Genomic DNA, 16152 nt, shown 5'->3' on the forward strand with positions numbered 1-16152 from the left:
AAAAAAAAAAAAGAAAGAAAGAAAAATAATAATAATAAAATAGGCTAGGTTTTCCTCACAGAGGTCTACCCTAACATTTTAATTCTCTTTCCTCCTTGGACAGGCCTCCCTATTCAGAGCAGCAGATCCCAATTCCCAGGAGGATCAGATGTCCAACAGCAGCTCTGTCACTGAGTTCCTCCTCCTGCCATTCGCAGACACGCGGGAGCTGCAGCTCCTGCACTTCGCGCTCTTCCTGGGCATCTACCTGGCTGCCCTCCTGGGCAACGGCCTCATCCTCACCGCCGTAGCCTGCGACCACCGCCTCCACACCCCCATGTACTTCTTCCTCCTCAACCTCGCCCTCCTCGACCTGGGCTGCATCTCCACCACTCTCCACAAAGCCATGGCCAATTCCCTCTGGGACACCAGGGCCATTTCCTATGCAGGATGTGCTGCACAGGTTTTTCTGATTGTCTTCTTGTTTTCAGCAGAGTATTGTCTTCTCACCATCATGGCCTATGACCGCTACGTTGCCATCTGCAAGCCCCTGCACTACGGGAGCCTCCTGGGCAGCAGAGCTTGTGCCCAGATGGCAGCAGCTGCCTGGGGCAGTGGGGTTCTCTATGCTCTGCTGCACACTGCCAATACATTTTCCCTGCCCCTCTGCCAAGGCAATGCTGTGGACCAGTTCTTCTGTGAAATCCCCCAGATCCTCAAGCTCTCCTGCACTAACTCCTACCTCAGGGAAGCTGGGCTTCTCACATTCAGTAATGTTCTGTTTTTGGGGTGTTTTGCCTCCATTGTGCTCTCCTATTTGCAGATCTTTAGGGCCGTGCTGAGGATGCCCTCTGAGCAGGGGCGGCACAAAGCCTTTTCCACGTGCCTCCCTCACCTGTTTGTGGTCTTTCTGTTTCTCAGCACTGGCATGTTTGCCTACCTGCAGCCCCCCTCCATCTCCTCCCCGTCCCTGGATCTGGTGGTGGCAGTTCTGTACTCAGTGGTGCCCCCGATATTCAACCCTTTCATCTACAGCATGAGAAACAAGGAGCTCAAGCGTGCTATCAGCAAAGTGATTACATGGATTTTTCTTAAGATTGGCACATTTCTCCTCTTTCTCCACAAGTGACTTCCTTTGTTTTCACTTGGAGGCTTGGTACTTACTTTCATTACCATGATGTTATATTTATCTTCAGTGTCATTTCCATGTATTACTTTTGTAGAAAGAAGTATTTTATTCACCCCACTTCTCCCGAGCTATGAAATTGCTATTTTTTTTTCTCTGGACATTTTTTGTCTACCTGGATGCCAGTACTCTCTCTTAGCATCTGCTTAATAAAATGGAATCTCCCCAGTGCACTACCTGAAATCCTGTCTCTTCTTTCAAAGATGTTGCCAATAACATGGCTGAGCAGTGTGGTGGTTTCACATCGATGGGCAGCTGAAGTCCTCCACACTGCTCTTTCACCCCCCTCTAAAGGAAAAGCTGGAGAAAAAAGAGTGGAAAAGGACTCCAGGGTTGATTTAAGGGAGAGGCAGATGACTGATATATTTCAGTCATGGTCTTAACAGACTTAGTAGAGAGATTCAGGTAAGTTATTGAGCATTACTAACAGACGAGAGCAGTGAGAAACTAAAGGCCTAAAAACACCTTCACCCCAATCCACCGTCTTCTACCTCCTCCCCCCAGTGGTGCAGCGGAACGGGGAATGGGGGCTGCAGTCAGTCTATAACACTTTGTGTCTGCCGCTCCTTCATGGTCACCCTCTGCCCCTGCTCCAGTCTGGGGTCCCTCCCATGGATGCCATCCTTCCCGAACTGATCCCCCCAGGCCCCCAGCTCCTGCGTGGGCTCCTCTCCATGGGATACAGTCCAGCCTGGAGTCTGCTCCGGCAGGGGTCCTCCATGGGCCACAGCCTCCTCCAGGCCACATCCACCTGCTCCACCGGGGGCTTCTCCATGGGCTGCAGCGTGGAGATCTGCTCCGTGTGGGACCCGTGGGCTGCAGGGGGACAGCCTGCTCCACCAGGGGCCTCTCCACGGGCTGCAGGGGAACTTCTGCTCTGGTGCATGGAGCACCTCCTGCCCTCCTTCTGCACTGACCTTGGTGTCTGTACCAAGGACTGCTTCTCACTACATTTTCTCACTCCTCTCTCCCAGTTGCAGCTTCAGAGCAGATTTTTTTTCCCCTTCCTTAAATCTGTTCTCACAGAGGCCAACCCAGCATCGCCCATTGGCTCGGCTCTGGCCAGCAATGGGTCACTTCTGGAGCCATCTGTAACTGGCTCTTCTTTAACATGGGGCAGCTTCTGGACTCTGCTCACAGGGTCCAGCCCTAGATCCCCCCTGCTACCAAAACAGTGACACCTAAGCCCAATACAAGCTGCTGCACCTCAGAAGGCCTGTAACTCCATGCGTTTGGGAGACAAAAAGCTCATCACCATCATATGAGTTGTGACATATCAAGGGTAGGATTTAGGAGTAACCTGTTGGTGTCTGATGACAGTGAAAGTGGTGAATGGCCACTGAGGTACATCCCCGCGTCTGTCCCACATGGGGCAGGGCAGAGGACATCCTCCAGGAGAGTAATGTGGAGCTGCCTGGGAAGCTCAGGGGTTCTCCCTAGGGAGCATGTCCCAGGGGTGGGCAGTGCCTGGAGCCCTACAAAGTGAGAGATTGCCCAAGGGGGAGTCACCCATAGGAACAGTGCCAAATTTTGATGTCCCCAGGCAAACAAGAACTCAGTGCCTGTGGGATTCAGTGAGGGACCAGCATGCTCAAAGAAGGAAGGCTGGAGAGGGGTTCGCCTCATCCTCAGGGAAGTCCAGCTGCCTGGATCTATAAAATACCTGGAAACCCCTAGAGTCCTTGGAAATATTCCCTAGTCTTCCTGAGCATCTGCCACAGATGTTGAATCCAGAGTGAGAGTTTAGCAGCAGTGATCCCAATACAGATAGGTCTACTTCCCACCGTGTGCAGCACAGCCAGTGTGCCGTCCCCTCTTGGGCACCACAGCATGCTTGGTCTCCTCATAGCACCACCAGCTCAGGACCACAGGGGGAGCATGGGGAGGTGGCCAGGAAGAGCTGGAGAGGAGAGAGGAGGCATGAGGAGAGATCAGATGGGAGCTGACCTTGTCTAGAAGTTGCCTCAAATACTGGTGTTCATCTCATCCAAGACAAGGTCTGGACATATCCATTAGTCCCTAAACCTAAATGCTACTCCACACCCTGAAAGGAATCCACTACTCTAATGTTTGTCCACAATATCCCTTGAAGCCAAACTTAGTCCATAGCCTTTTTCCATTACCCTTACACTCTTGCTCACCCTGATCCCTGCCCTTAACACTAGCATTAAAATGCTCTAGTTAACCCTAGTCTTCTTGCAGACCTAAACAAAACCCTAAACCACAGAGCTTGACCATACCCTAACCACAGACCTGACACCACAAGCAGAACACCAAACACTTCCACTAGATTTTGCTTAATCTCTAACCCAGAAAAGTGAGCTCTAGTCACTAATGCCATACATGAACAACTAACACCCAAAGCCCCCATTCCTGTGCATTAACCTCCTCACCTTCAACCCCTCTCCTAACCCTTAACTTTAGGCGCTTACCCCCTTGGCGCAGGGCAGGAGCTGTGAGGTTGCTGTGCAGTCACATGGCATTCAAAGATGAATGTGAGGGGCCATGGATCTGATCAGCTCGTCAAACACAAGGAGGAGATGGGTGGGAATGCTCTGATGAGCTCAGCTCTGCCTCAGGATCTCCTGCCCCAGCAGGAGGAATGTGGCTGTGGCAGTGACTGTGAGGTCACTTCTGTCTCTGCAGATGATAGGGCAGCAGCAGGAACATGTCACGGAAAGGGACTGTGAGGTCACTTCTGTCTGAAGTAGCTGACAGGTCACCCTTGACTTCTCCCTGGGATCTGCACTTTTGGGCTGACATCTGCCAGTGGCCCTGGTAGGCCAGCAGAAGGCACCTGGCTGGCATGCTGACTGTGGGATCCCCTCTGCCTCCATACCCAGGAGGACCCAGACAGAAAGAAGGCCCGCATATGGGTTGTCCTGTCCCTTCTGCTTGAGTCCATGACTGGACAGCAGGAGGCACAAGGCTTGGGTGTGTCCAGCCAAGAAGCTGCAAGGCCAGCAGCAAGCCCATGCCTTGGAAGATGCTGGTGAGGTGACTTGCGTCTGCTGGGCTGACAGGCCACAAGGAGCCTGATGGGTTGGGATGCCTACTTCAGGAGTGGTTTCCACCCTTATGGAGCTTTCTTTGGTATTGGGAAAGAGCAGGAGAGAAAAAACTGCCACAAAGTGTATCTTAGAAGTGTGGCACTGGCCATGAGGAGGAAGAAATATCTAGGGGAACAACTGGTCTTGCTGCTAGAGACTGGGGCAAAGAAAGCATTAAGTGGCTCAGCCTTTACCGCATCTCTTTTCACCAGGTTTCGCCCCACATCCAATAAAATATGATGATTCTCCTTAATCCTCCTTTATTAAATATTTATAAATATATTATTTATTTTATATATTATTATAATAATATATTATAATAATTATTATTATATATTATTTTATATATTATTTATTTTTAATTATATAAAATTTATAAATATATTATTTATATAAAGCCACCAAGAAGATCTGAGTTATCAGACTCAGCTGAGATCCCGTGAGATACCACATGGACAAGGGTCTAGAGCCAGCAGGAAAACAGGTACAGGTGTGGGAGTCCCTAGGACAGCCTGATGTGGAGAGGATCAGGGGTTCTACCAAGTCTGAAAGTCCCAACAGGATCCAGGTCTTTGTGTCCGTGGCTATGGCTGTTGTCTCCGCCACTGAGGCCTATGAGGAGACACCTTATCGTTAAAGCACCAGGGCCTCATTGCCTCCTCGCTCACAGCCATGAATCAGGTAGTGGTTGTACCATCCTCCTGCACTTGTCCATGCACATCCCCATCTCCTACTGCCCCAGGAAGAGCCCTGAGCAAGGTGTGAAGGGAAAGGATCTCCCTTCCCAGGGGCTGGGGGTCAAGGCTCAGCCCTTGTGCTTGGTGAAACACATCCAGGTTGTCTACACATCAGTGTCACTTTCACATTGCCTTTGTCTCCTTGTCCTCACTGCCTCCAATGTTCTGCTCTAACGAGCTCCAAGGGGGCTGTGTCAGTGCTGGCCCTCAGGCGGACACTGCAGGAAGCTTGCATCTGACCTGGACTTCTTGAGAGATTTCTTCAATTGTCTCTCAGTGCCTGAGGTTCGTGGGCTCATCACCAAAGCCCCCAGAGGGGTGATTCCAATGCCTTGGGCTGGGCCTCTGCTGCTGATCTGGGCCGGGCTCCTGGGACAGAGAGTGCTCGAGGCAAGAGGGCCCTGGTGCAGAGAGACAGCTCTGCCCAGGAGCAGCTCCTTTGCACAGCGCAGCAGGGCTGGGGGCTCTGACTGCAGGCACCCAGGCAGAAAGTGATTCCAGGCAGCCTGGAGGGTGCGGGCAGAGGAGAGCTCAGTGCAGGAGAAACCTTCACAGCTCTGCAGATGTTAAGTCTTCGGCTGCAGGACAGTGCAGGAGAGGTTCCTGGAAGGGGCTCCTGGATCTGGGACGTCTCTGCCTGGCCAGGAGCTGCCAGGATGTCTCTTGTGGCTCGTGCTGTGTGGAGGAGAAGGTGCTGCAGAGCAGCCTTGCGCAGAGGAAGGGGAGGGCAGGGGCTGCCTGCAAAGAGGGCACTTTCTGCAGTCTCTGCCTGCATTTTCCTGCTCTAATTCTTGTGCAGGCTCTGTGTTAACAGAGTTGTAGGGATTGCACAGGTGAAGGAACTTCCTATTGCATTGAACTGAGACATAAACAGGTTAGTGATGAACCTGAGAATATCCCTTCCCTTCTCTCTGCTTACACACTACACCAGGGCTTTTCTGAGCTGTTCTTTAGGACCTGCAGAGAGGGAGATGTCCCCAGAGCTGTCCCCATCCCTGGGAGGTGTCTGCAGGGCAGAGCTGGGCACACTGGGCGGATGGAATGGTGTCTGTGAGCATGGACGGGAGGAGACGTGGGGACAGAGAAAGAGCTGCTGGCAGGGACAGCTGCAGGCAGCAGGAACATGGGCAGGCAGTGAGAGGGAGCTGCTCCCTCCCTGCCATCCCCTGAAGTGCAGGCGCTTTCCTTGCAGCAGCCCCTGGTCTCCTCTCCTCCCCAGCACAGCTTCTGTCATGGCATGTATAATCTGTGGGGCTGAGAATACGGGGTGTCTGAAGCCTAAATCTCTGTGTAAGTAGGCACATTTGCTGCAGGCCCCCTCCACCTTCCTCCATGGAAGAAGGCATAGAATCACAGAATCATAGAATATCCTGAGTTGGAAGGGACCCACAAGGATCATTGAGTCCAGCTCCTGGCTCCACAGAGGTCTTACCCCAAAATTCCTACCATATGACAAGGAGCATATTCCAAACGCTTCTTAGACTCCAGAGCTCTTTTCCCTCTGCTGCCTGTGCCGGCCAGGTGGCACAGGGGTGTGAGGACAGGTTCTACCTCACCGACACCGCAGCCTCGGCACCGGGTTGGGTCCGCCCTGCCTGCCCATGCCTGCTTCTCTCCCTTGCCCAGCGTGGCAGCTGCTGGTGCTTGATTCTGACAGGGAATGCTGTGCATGGAGGGTGAAGCAGGAGGAGATGCTTCCTGTTCTCTCCGGCCAGACACAGGCAGTCTGTGAGCTGATTTCCTCTCTCAGGGTGGGGAATAGAGAAGACTCACATGGAGTCACACAGCCAAACACCCCTCACTCAACAGAGGGATCCCCTTCCCTGGAACCCTCCTCCAAGTACATGGCTCTGTTGGCACCTCTGTGTACCACTGCTCTGGAGCAGAGGTGGCCCATCGGGAGCTGCTGGGCAGAGGCATTTGCTGTGTACAGGACACTCAGCCAGCACAGAGCAGGGCTCCAGCCAGGGAGAGACAAAAAGGTCCCCTAGAAAGAAAGGCAATGTGAAGGCTGCATTGAAGAATCAAATGGCTGTAGCTCAGAGCAATTTTCCCTAACACTCTATATTTTTTCTTCTTTGGCAGTGTCCCTGATGAAGGGCAGCAAATGCCCAACATCAGCTCTGTGAGCGAGTTCCTCCTGCTGGCATTTGCAGACACGCGGGAGCTGCAGCTCCTGCACTTTGGGCTCTTCCTGGGCATCTACCTGGCTGCCCTCCTGGGCAACGGCCTCATCCTCACAGCTGTAGCCTGCGACCACCGCCTCCACACCCCCATGTACTTCTTCCTCCTCAACCTCGCCCTCCTCGACCTGGGCTGCATCTCCACCACTCTCCCCAAAGCCATGGCCAATTCCCTCTGGGACACCAGGGCCATCTCCTATGCAGGATGTGCTGCACAGGTGTTTGCATTTGTCTTCTTGATATCAGCAGAGTTTTTTCTTCTCACTGTCATGTCCTATGACCGCTACGTTGCCATCTGCAAGCCCCTGCACTACAGGACCCTCCTGGGCAGCAGAGCTTGTGCCCAGATGGCAGCAGCTGCCTGGGCCAGTGGCTTTCTCCATGGTGTCCTGCACACGGCCAGTACATTTTCCCTGCCCCTCTGCCAAGGCAATGCTGTGGAGCAGTTCTTCTGTGAAGTTCCACAGATCCTCAAGGTCTCCTGCTCAGATGCCTACCTCAGGGAAGTTGGGTTTATTGCATTTAGCTTTTGTTTAGGTGCTGGTTGCTTTGTTTTCATTGTGGTGTCCTATATACAGATCTTTAGGGCCGTGCTGAGGATGCCCTCTGAGCAGGGCCTGCACAAAGCCTTTTCCACGTGCCTCCCTCACCTGGCTGTGGTCTCCCTGTTTATCAGCACTATCGTGTTTGCCGGCGTGAAGCCCCCCTCCATCTCCTCCGTATACCTGGACTTTGTGGTGGCAGTTCTGTACTCTGTGGTGCCTCCAGCACTGAACCCACTCATCTACAGCATGAGGAACCAGGAGCTCAAGCATGCACTGAAGAAGCTGTTTCAGTTGTCTTCCAGAAGCAATTAGCTGCTGCTCTGCTGCTGCAATGGGAAAAACTCACCAAAAAAACACGGTGTGAGACACAGCCTTTCAGTGCCAGGTACCAGGTCCACAAATGCTGGCCCCAAACTGTGAGAAGCAAAGTAACAATGTTACGTACAGAAGGAGAGAAGATGGATCCTGAGGATACAGGGCTGCAGGCACCTGTGAGCAGTACGGACACTGACCTGCGGTCTCAATGCTCTTAGGGTAGGGAATAGGAGAAAGAGGCCAGTGCCTGTCCTGTGCCACCTCCCCTCCAGCCCTGCCCTCCTACAGGTGGAGTATTTCTCCCTTACTCGGGCACCAGCAGCGCTTTGCCTCCTCCTCCTCCACAGGGAGATGAGCCACAGGCCTGGCTGTGTGTGAGGGAGCAGCAGACCTGAGCAGAAAAAAAGCCAGTTTCATGGCACCGGGGCATCTGAAGGGTCCAGCCCCTGCGGTTGGGTCTGTTCTCCGCAGCAAAGAGCTGTCACCAAGCCCCAGGTCTGTGGTTGCTCCTGCAGCTCTGAGGACCACTCCAAGGGCATCACAGTAATGATGGTCAGGACCTATGAGGGTCAGCCCGCCCATGGATCGCAACAGGAGGTTGGTAGGATTCCATAGTACACAAGGACACAGACACCTCGTTGCTCCGTTTTCATGAATGTCTTTATTACATATTGCTACAAAACCCTACCTGTAAAGCAACTACATAGTGCAAGAAACTACTAAGTTACCACTAGGAAAGCAAATATGGGCTTGTGATGCTTTCCCTAAATCTGCACCAATAAATACTATTTGAGCTGCTACTGGTACGACACTCATGAATCCACTTGGTGGAGGGCACAAGGCAGGGCACCTTCCCCTTCTTTCTTTGGGGCCAGTCATGATAGCTCTTGAGTATTGTGAACATCGTTGGGCAACCCTAATGACATGCCTCCAGACTCTGTTTCTGGCTTTTTCCAAGGGTAAACAACTAAAGAAAAGGGTACCGGAGGGCTGTTGGCATAACTGCCTTGAATACAGAGAACGTCAAATAGTTGTCTACCTTGCCTGGTCTCGCACAGGACCCTTCTGTTGTGGGGTTGCTGAGAGCCAAAGAAGAGCAGGTGCCGATGGCTGCCACAACGGTGCACCGGCAGCAATAGTGCACTGACCTCCAAGTCCTCCAAGCTCAAGAGCTGTGTATTCCTGTGAGCAAAAAGTCAGACAAAGGGGGCAGGAGACCTGCTTGGATGATCAAGGAGATCCTGGAGTGACTTAAATGAAAGAAGAAAGCATACATAATGTAGAAAAGGGGACAAGCCACTTGGGAAGAATATAGGGACATTGTCTGAGGATGCAGGGAAGTGACAGGGAAGTCCAAGGCCTATTTGAAGTTAAATCTTGCAAGAGGTGTCAAGGACAACAAAAAGGGCTTTTTCAAATATATCAAGAGCTGAAGGAAGACAAAGGAAAATATGGGCCCACTGGTTAACGAGGTGGGTGCCCTGGTGACAAAGGATACACAGAAGGCAGAATTACTGAATGCCTTCTTTGCTTCAGCCTTCACTGCTAAGACCAGCCCTCTGGAATCTCTGAGCTTCGGGACAAGGGAGGAGATCTGGAGAAACGAGGACTTTCCCTTGGTTGAAGAGGATCAGGTCAGAGATCTCTTAGGCAAACTTGACACCCACAAATCCATGGACCTCGATGGGATACATCCATGAGTGCTGAGGGAGCTGGCAGATGTTATTGCTGGCCCACTCTCCATCATCTTTGAAAGGTCATGGAGAACAGGAGAGGTGCCTGAAGACTGGAAGAAAGCTCATGTCATGCCAGTCTTCAACAAGGGCAAGAAGAAGGCCCCAGGCAACTACAGGCTGGCCAGCCTCACCTCCATCCCTGGAAAGGCAATGGAACAGCTCATCCTGCAGGTCATCTCCAGCATGTGGAGGAGAAGGTGATCAGGAGTAGTCAGCATGGGTTCACCAAGGGAAACCATGCTTCACCAACTTGATAGCCTTCTGTGATGGAATGACTAGCTGAGTGGGTGAGGGAGAGCAGTGGATGTTGTGTACTTTGACTTCAGCAAGGCTTTCAGCACTGTCTCCCATAACATCCTCACAGGCCAGCTCAGGAAGTGTGGGATGGATGAGTGGACAGAGAGGTGGATTGTGAGCTGGTTGGATGGCAGAGGTCAGAGGATTGTGTTTAGTGGAACAGAGTCTAGTTGGAGGCCTGGAGCCAGCAGTGTCCCCCAGGGATCTACACTGGGTCCAGTCCTGTTCAACTTATTTGTCAATGACCTGGATGATGGAATAGAGTGCACCCCCAGCAAATGTAAAGATGTGCTGTGTTTCAGGTCAAAGTGCTCTGTTTTGAGTCAAAGCTCACCTTTTTTTTTTTTTTTTTTAACCCAAAGACCTCATGTACAGGTGCTGATAAGGTCTTGGTAGATAACCAAATAAAGGAACCAGCAGGTAGTCATTTTCTGTTTCATTTTCTGTGACTCTTGTTTCTCATAATTTCTCTTCAGGTACAGCAGTGCTTGTGGGATGAAGAGCCCAGCTGCAATGCGGAGGAAAAGCCCTGGTGGCCCTTGGGGCTGCCCCATTTTGCCCTGGCAGGCACTCCCTCTCTGTGAGTCGAGGTATTGCTGGCATTTGTAATCCCTGCTCAACTTTGTCCTTGGGGTTACATCGTGAACGAATTCATCCTCAAAAGAAGGCTCTGCCCCATGAGCACCCGGTGTCCAGCTGGTTTGGAGATACTGCCAAGGAGTTCTCAGAAACACTGACAAGCATTGCAGAGTGATAGGTTCACTGAGACTGGAGGGGACGTCCAAAGCCCATCTAGCCCACCCCACTAGCCAAGCATGGACACCTAAACCAGGCAGCCCAGGCCCATTTCCAGCTGTTCTTTGGGTATCTCCAGTGATGGGGACTCCGGTACTTTTTAGGAAACATGATCCAGTGCTTGGTATTGCTCACAGTAAAAGTGTTTTCCTGTGTGGAATGTCATGTATTCTCATGTCTTGTCCTGTCATGGAGACTGCTGAGATTGTCAGAGGAAAATACCTGATAGCAAATCCATGTCTCATAGCCACGTCATAGCAGCAGACAGAGACGGGGCTGAGGGACTCAATGTTTTCTCTGTATTAGTCTGTACCAAAAAGTTCTCCTAGGCCTATGTATTCAGTAAAAGAGTTCAAGGATGAGAAGAGAATGTACTGAGAGGAAGGCCAAGAAAAGCCACCAGGACAAGGGCCAGTTTCTGCCCCTGCAGGGGACTGACCCTGGGCAAGGCCCAGCTTGGGAAGCAGCCCTGTCAGACGTTCTTGGTGGGCAGTGAGCTGGGAATAAGGCAGCTGTGTGCCCTGGCAGCACAGGAGGGAAGGCTGAGGGGCACCTCACCACAGACTGCCAGGAGCTGCAGGGATGTCAGGAAGAGCCCAGGACCAGGCTCTGCCCTGTGGTGTGCAGGGAGAGGGCAAAGCCACAGGGTGTGGGGCGAAGCAGGAGCTGTTCAGCCTGCAGAGCAGGAAAAGCTTTGCCCCCCAGCTCGGGGCTCGTCTGCAGCAAGGCGGCCACGAGTCCTGCCTGTCCTCCTCCTGCCACACTCCATGTGGTGGCTGCAGCAGAGGGGACCCCCAGCCAGCCCCTGCATGGGGCTCTGCCACCCGCCTCGCCCCGGCCCTCTGCAGCACCCTCCTTGCTGCTCTCTGATGCACACCAGGACCTCCCTGTGTGTGCCAGCCAGCACATCTGCTGAGGGCCAGTGCAGCTGCTGCAGGGGCAGGGAGCTCAGCATGGCCCTTGCAGCCCCCTGCCCTGGGCCTGCCTCTCCCCCTGCCCTCGGCCCCAGCCTTGTCTCTGCTGGCAGGAGCGCTTTTGGCTTGCTCTTCCTGGCCTCCCCTTGCCTGTGCACAGCTGCTGCCCACTCAGGTTGCTGGCACAAACGTGTCCTCACAAGCAGCACCACTGATTGGGATGCTTCTGCTGGCCTCCCCCACCCCACTGCCTTGACTGTTTGTCTCTGCTGAGCCCCACCTCCTGCACCGAATTGCATCCCTTGGCTGTCAGCTCACTCTCCCCTGTCCTGTGGGATGACAGTGCTATGGTGGGACGTGTTTCCAGTGGGCCATCTACCAGACACAGTAATGAATACTATGAGCAGGACTAGAGACGTCCTGCTTCCAGCCAGGGGGAGGCAGGGAGGAAAGGGACAATAGGGTTTACTGGACTGTGTATATTTAATGGCCTGGCACATCAGACCCACAAATTTATCAGGCTCTACTAGACACCGGTGCACAGTGTACCCTAATGCCATCAAGCTATAAAGAGGTAGAACCCACCTGTATTTCTGGAGTGACAGGGGGATCCCAAGAGTTAACTGTATTGGAGCCTGAAGTGAGTCTAACTGGGAAGGAATGGTGAAAGCACCCCATTGGGACTGGCCTGGAGGCTATCTGCATCCTCAGCATAGACTACTTCAGGAGAGGGTACTTCAAAGTTCCAAGAGGGCACCGGTGGGGCTTTGGCATAGCTGTCTTGGAGATGGAGGACATTAAACAGCTGTCTACCTTGCTTGGCCTGCCACAGAATCCTTCTGTTGGGGGTTTGCTGAGGGTTGAAGAAGAGCAGGTGCCAATGGCTACCACGCTGGCACACCTGAGGCAGCGTCACACTGACCGAGACTCCCTGATTGCCATCCATGAGCTGGTTCATCGACTAGAGAGCCCATGTGTAGATGTAGAACTTAGTAGCATGGTTTAGTGATGGACTTGTCAGTACTAAGGTAAAGTTGCATGACCTGGCTTACACATCCCAGAGTAGTGTAAGGCACAATGCAATTCTTCTTGCCTTCTGCATCTATAGCACAGGAAGTATGACTTTGCCCTACCCTATTGACCGGACAGGTCTTTTCACATTACTCAATTTAGTTTTCTGTGGCTGGACGATTTCCCAAAAGAGGCTAAGCTCATGGGTACAGCTACAGCCACTTGAAGATACATTTTCTTTACTTTCATCCTGAGTTTTCAACAGAAGACCCAAGAGAGACCATGGATGTCCAGGTGTCTACTAAGTTTCAAGCCGAATTTCTCAGGTTCCAATGGTAATTTCAACTTATTTTATTTTATTTTATTTTATTATTTTATTTTATTTTATTTTATTTTATTTTATTTTATTTTATTTTATTTTATTTTATTTTATTTTATTTATTTTATTTTATTTTCCCAAGGAAGCCAGGACTTATCTTAGAAAGGGTTTCATGTGCTGGGCTGGGCTGCAGTTACAGGGACAAAGACCACTGCTGGCAGTGGCGGTGTCAGACCTCCAGACTCTGCTTTTCTTCCCGATGAAGGTCTCCAAAGAAGTCACCCTGGATCAACAGCAATAGGAGAATGATGCTCAAAACTGAAATGCAGCAAAATTCAGCCTTTAAAACAAGAAAAGATTTGTGTTAGGTGCTTTTTGAAATCTTCCTTAACTACATCATGCAGGCTCTGCAATTAGCTGTACAAGCTGTGAAGACTTGAAGAAAACTGTGGAAGAGACGTTAGGAGTTTCTGCATTTTAATGAGTTCCATGGTGTACTTTGGTGCTGAGTCTATGAAGCTCAGGTGCTGAGAGGAGAATGTTGTAACCGCTTGAGCAAGTAAAGTCAGGAGGAAAAGTTGAAGTGACTTGGAGTATTAATGGGCCCCACTGAGGGCTGTTACTAACAAAGTCTCCCCTGGGGTGCGTTAAGGCAGATAATTGGAGGCCATGACTACAGACAGGCAAAGCACTGTGCTGAGAAAAGTCTTGGTTGGTTTTGGTGAAGCAGAAGAGCCAAGGCCTGACCCCAGCCACTGGGAGAGGAGATCCTGCACCCCCACATCTGGCTCAAGGCTCTTCCTGGGGGTCTGTGGGATGCAGTGGGCAGTGTGATGCCACGAGAAGAACAGTGGTATGCCACCTCCGAGCTGCTGCACAGGGTTGAGAGGAATCAATGAGGCCCCATTGCAATGAATATAACATATCTCCTCATAAGCTCTAGCCAAGGGGACAAAAACTTCAGGGCTGCTGGGTCCTACCCTTCTTACCAGCACGCTCTGCCCTCTCCTCTGCAGGCTTTCCTATGAATCCCAACCCATCAGCCTTCTTGCGGCCTGTCAGCCAACCAGACAGAAGTCACCTCACCAGCATCTTCCAAGCCATGGGCCTGCTGCTGGCCTTGCAGCTTCTTGGCTGGACACACCCAAGTCTTGTGCCTCCTGCTGTCCAGTCATGGACTCAAGGAGAAGGGACAGGACAACCCATATGCAGGCCTTCTTTCTGCCTGGGTCCTCCTGGGTATGGAGGCAGAGGGGATCCCACAGTCAACATGCCAACCAGGTGCCTTCTGCTGGCCTAGCAGGGCCACTGGCAGATGTCAGCCAAAAAGTACAGATCCCAGGGAGAAGTCGAGGGTGACCTGTCAGCTACTTCAGACAGAAGTGACCTCACAGTCACTGCCCCAGCCACATTCCTCCTGCTGGGGCAGGAGATCCTGAGGCAGAGCTGAGCTCATCAGAGCATTCCCACCCATCTCCTCCTTGTGTTTGACGAGCTGATCAGATCCATGGCCCCTCACATTCATCTTTGAATGCCATCAGACTGCACAGCAATCTCAAATTTCTGCCCTGCCCCAAAGGGCCAAGTGCATAAAGTTAAGGGTTAGGAGAGGGGTTGAAGGTGAGGAGGTTAATGCACAGGAACGGGGGCTTTGGGTGTTAGTTGTTCATGTATAGGATTAGGGACTAGGGCTCACCTTTCTGAGTTAGAGATTAAGGAAAATCTAGTGGAAGGGTTTGGTGTTCTGTTTAAGGTGTGACCTCTGTGGTTAGGGTATGGACAAGCTTTGCGGTTTAGGGTTTTGTTTAGGTCTGTTAAGAAGTTGTCCAGGGTTAAACAGAGCATTTCAATGCTGGTATTAAGGGCAGGGATCAAGGTAAGCATGAGAAAAAGCATAAGGGAAAGAGGCTATGGGCTGAGTTTTGGCTTCAAGGGATACTTTGAGGTCTGGCATTAGAGTAGTGTATTCCTCTCAGGGTGTGGAGTAGCATTTAGGTTTAGGGATTAAGGTTACTGGTTGAGACATGGGAAGGGCCTCACATGAATTTTTGAAGTTAGTGTGAGAGCAGCATTAACATTACCTGAACTCTTTTCCTCTTCAAAATCATTCAAAAATCCGTCATCGCGGAACCTCTCTCAATTATTTTTCTCAATTATTTTAAAATTATTATTATTATTTAAAATTATTATTATTTAAAATTAAAATTTCTCAATTATTTTTCAACGATCCTGGGAATTTGGAGAGGTCCCGGTAGACTGGAAGCTGGCAAATGTTGTGCCGATTTACAAGAAGGGTCAGAAAGAAGACCCTAGCAATTACAGGCCTGTCAGTCTCACGTCAGTGCCTGGTAAAATCATGGAGAAGATGGTTCTCAAACTTATTGAGGCTCACCTGGGGGACAAAGCAGTCATTGGTCCCAGCCAGCATGGGTTTGTGAAGGGTAGGTCCTGCCTAACTAACCTGATTTCCTTTTATGATAAGATCACCCGTATGATGGACCGAGGGAAACCAGCTGATGTGATTTTTTTGGACTTCAGCAAGGCTTTTGACACGGTTTCCCATAGGATCCTACTGGACCAAATGTCCACCATACAGCTAAATAAAAACATCATACGATGGGTGAGCAATTGGCTAACGGGCAGGGCCCAAAGGGTTGTGGTAAATGGGGCTGTGTCAGGCTGGCGGGCGGTCACCAGTGGGGTCCCTCAAGGCTCCATTTTAGGGCCGGTACTTTTCAATATTTTTATAAACGATCTGGATGTAGGAATAGAAGGTATTTTGAGCAAGTTTGCTGATGACACCAAACTTGGAGGAGTTGTGGACTCGAATGAGGGTGGAAAGGCCTTGCAGAGGGATCTGGATAGGTTGGAGAGCTGGGCGATCACCAACCGCATGAAGTTCAATAAGAGCAAGTGCCGGGTCCTGCACCTGGGACGGGGAAACCCTGGCTGCACATACAGACTGGGCGATGAGACGCTGGAGAGCAGCCTAGAAGAGAGGGATCTGGGGGTCGTGGTAGACAGCAAGGTGAATATGAGCCAGCAGTGTGCCCTGGCAGCCAGGAGGGCCAACCGTGTCCTGGGG

General features: G+C 51.4%; 1 protein-coding gene across 1 annotated transcript; it reads left to right on the forward strand.

The window, feature by feature from the left end:
* Nucleotides 1–529: 529 nt before the first annotated feature.
* Nucleotides 530–7992, forward strand: LOC136787191 (olfactory receptor 14C36-like; the record flags this gene model as incomplete). The annotated part of the gene is made up of 2 exons (XM_066984323.1): nucleotides 530–1051; nucleotides 7714–7992. Coding segments are annotated over 2 exons (801 nt in total), but the record flags the coding sequence as incomplete, so codon positions are not given.
* Between the last annotated feature and the right edge of the window lie 8160 nt (nucleotides 7993–16152).

This window comes from Anser cygnoides, chromosome 28, assembly GCF_040182565.1.
Source record: "Anser cygnoides isolate HZ-2024a breed goose chromosome 28, Taihu_goose_T2T_genome, whole genome shotgun sequence".
In the NCBI taxonomy this organism is placed as follows: Eukaryota; Metazoa; Chordata; class Aves; order Anseriformes; family Anatidae; genus Anser; species Anser cygnoides.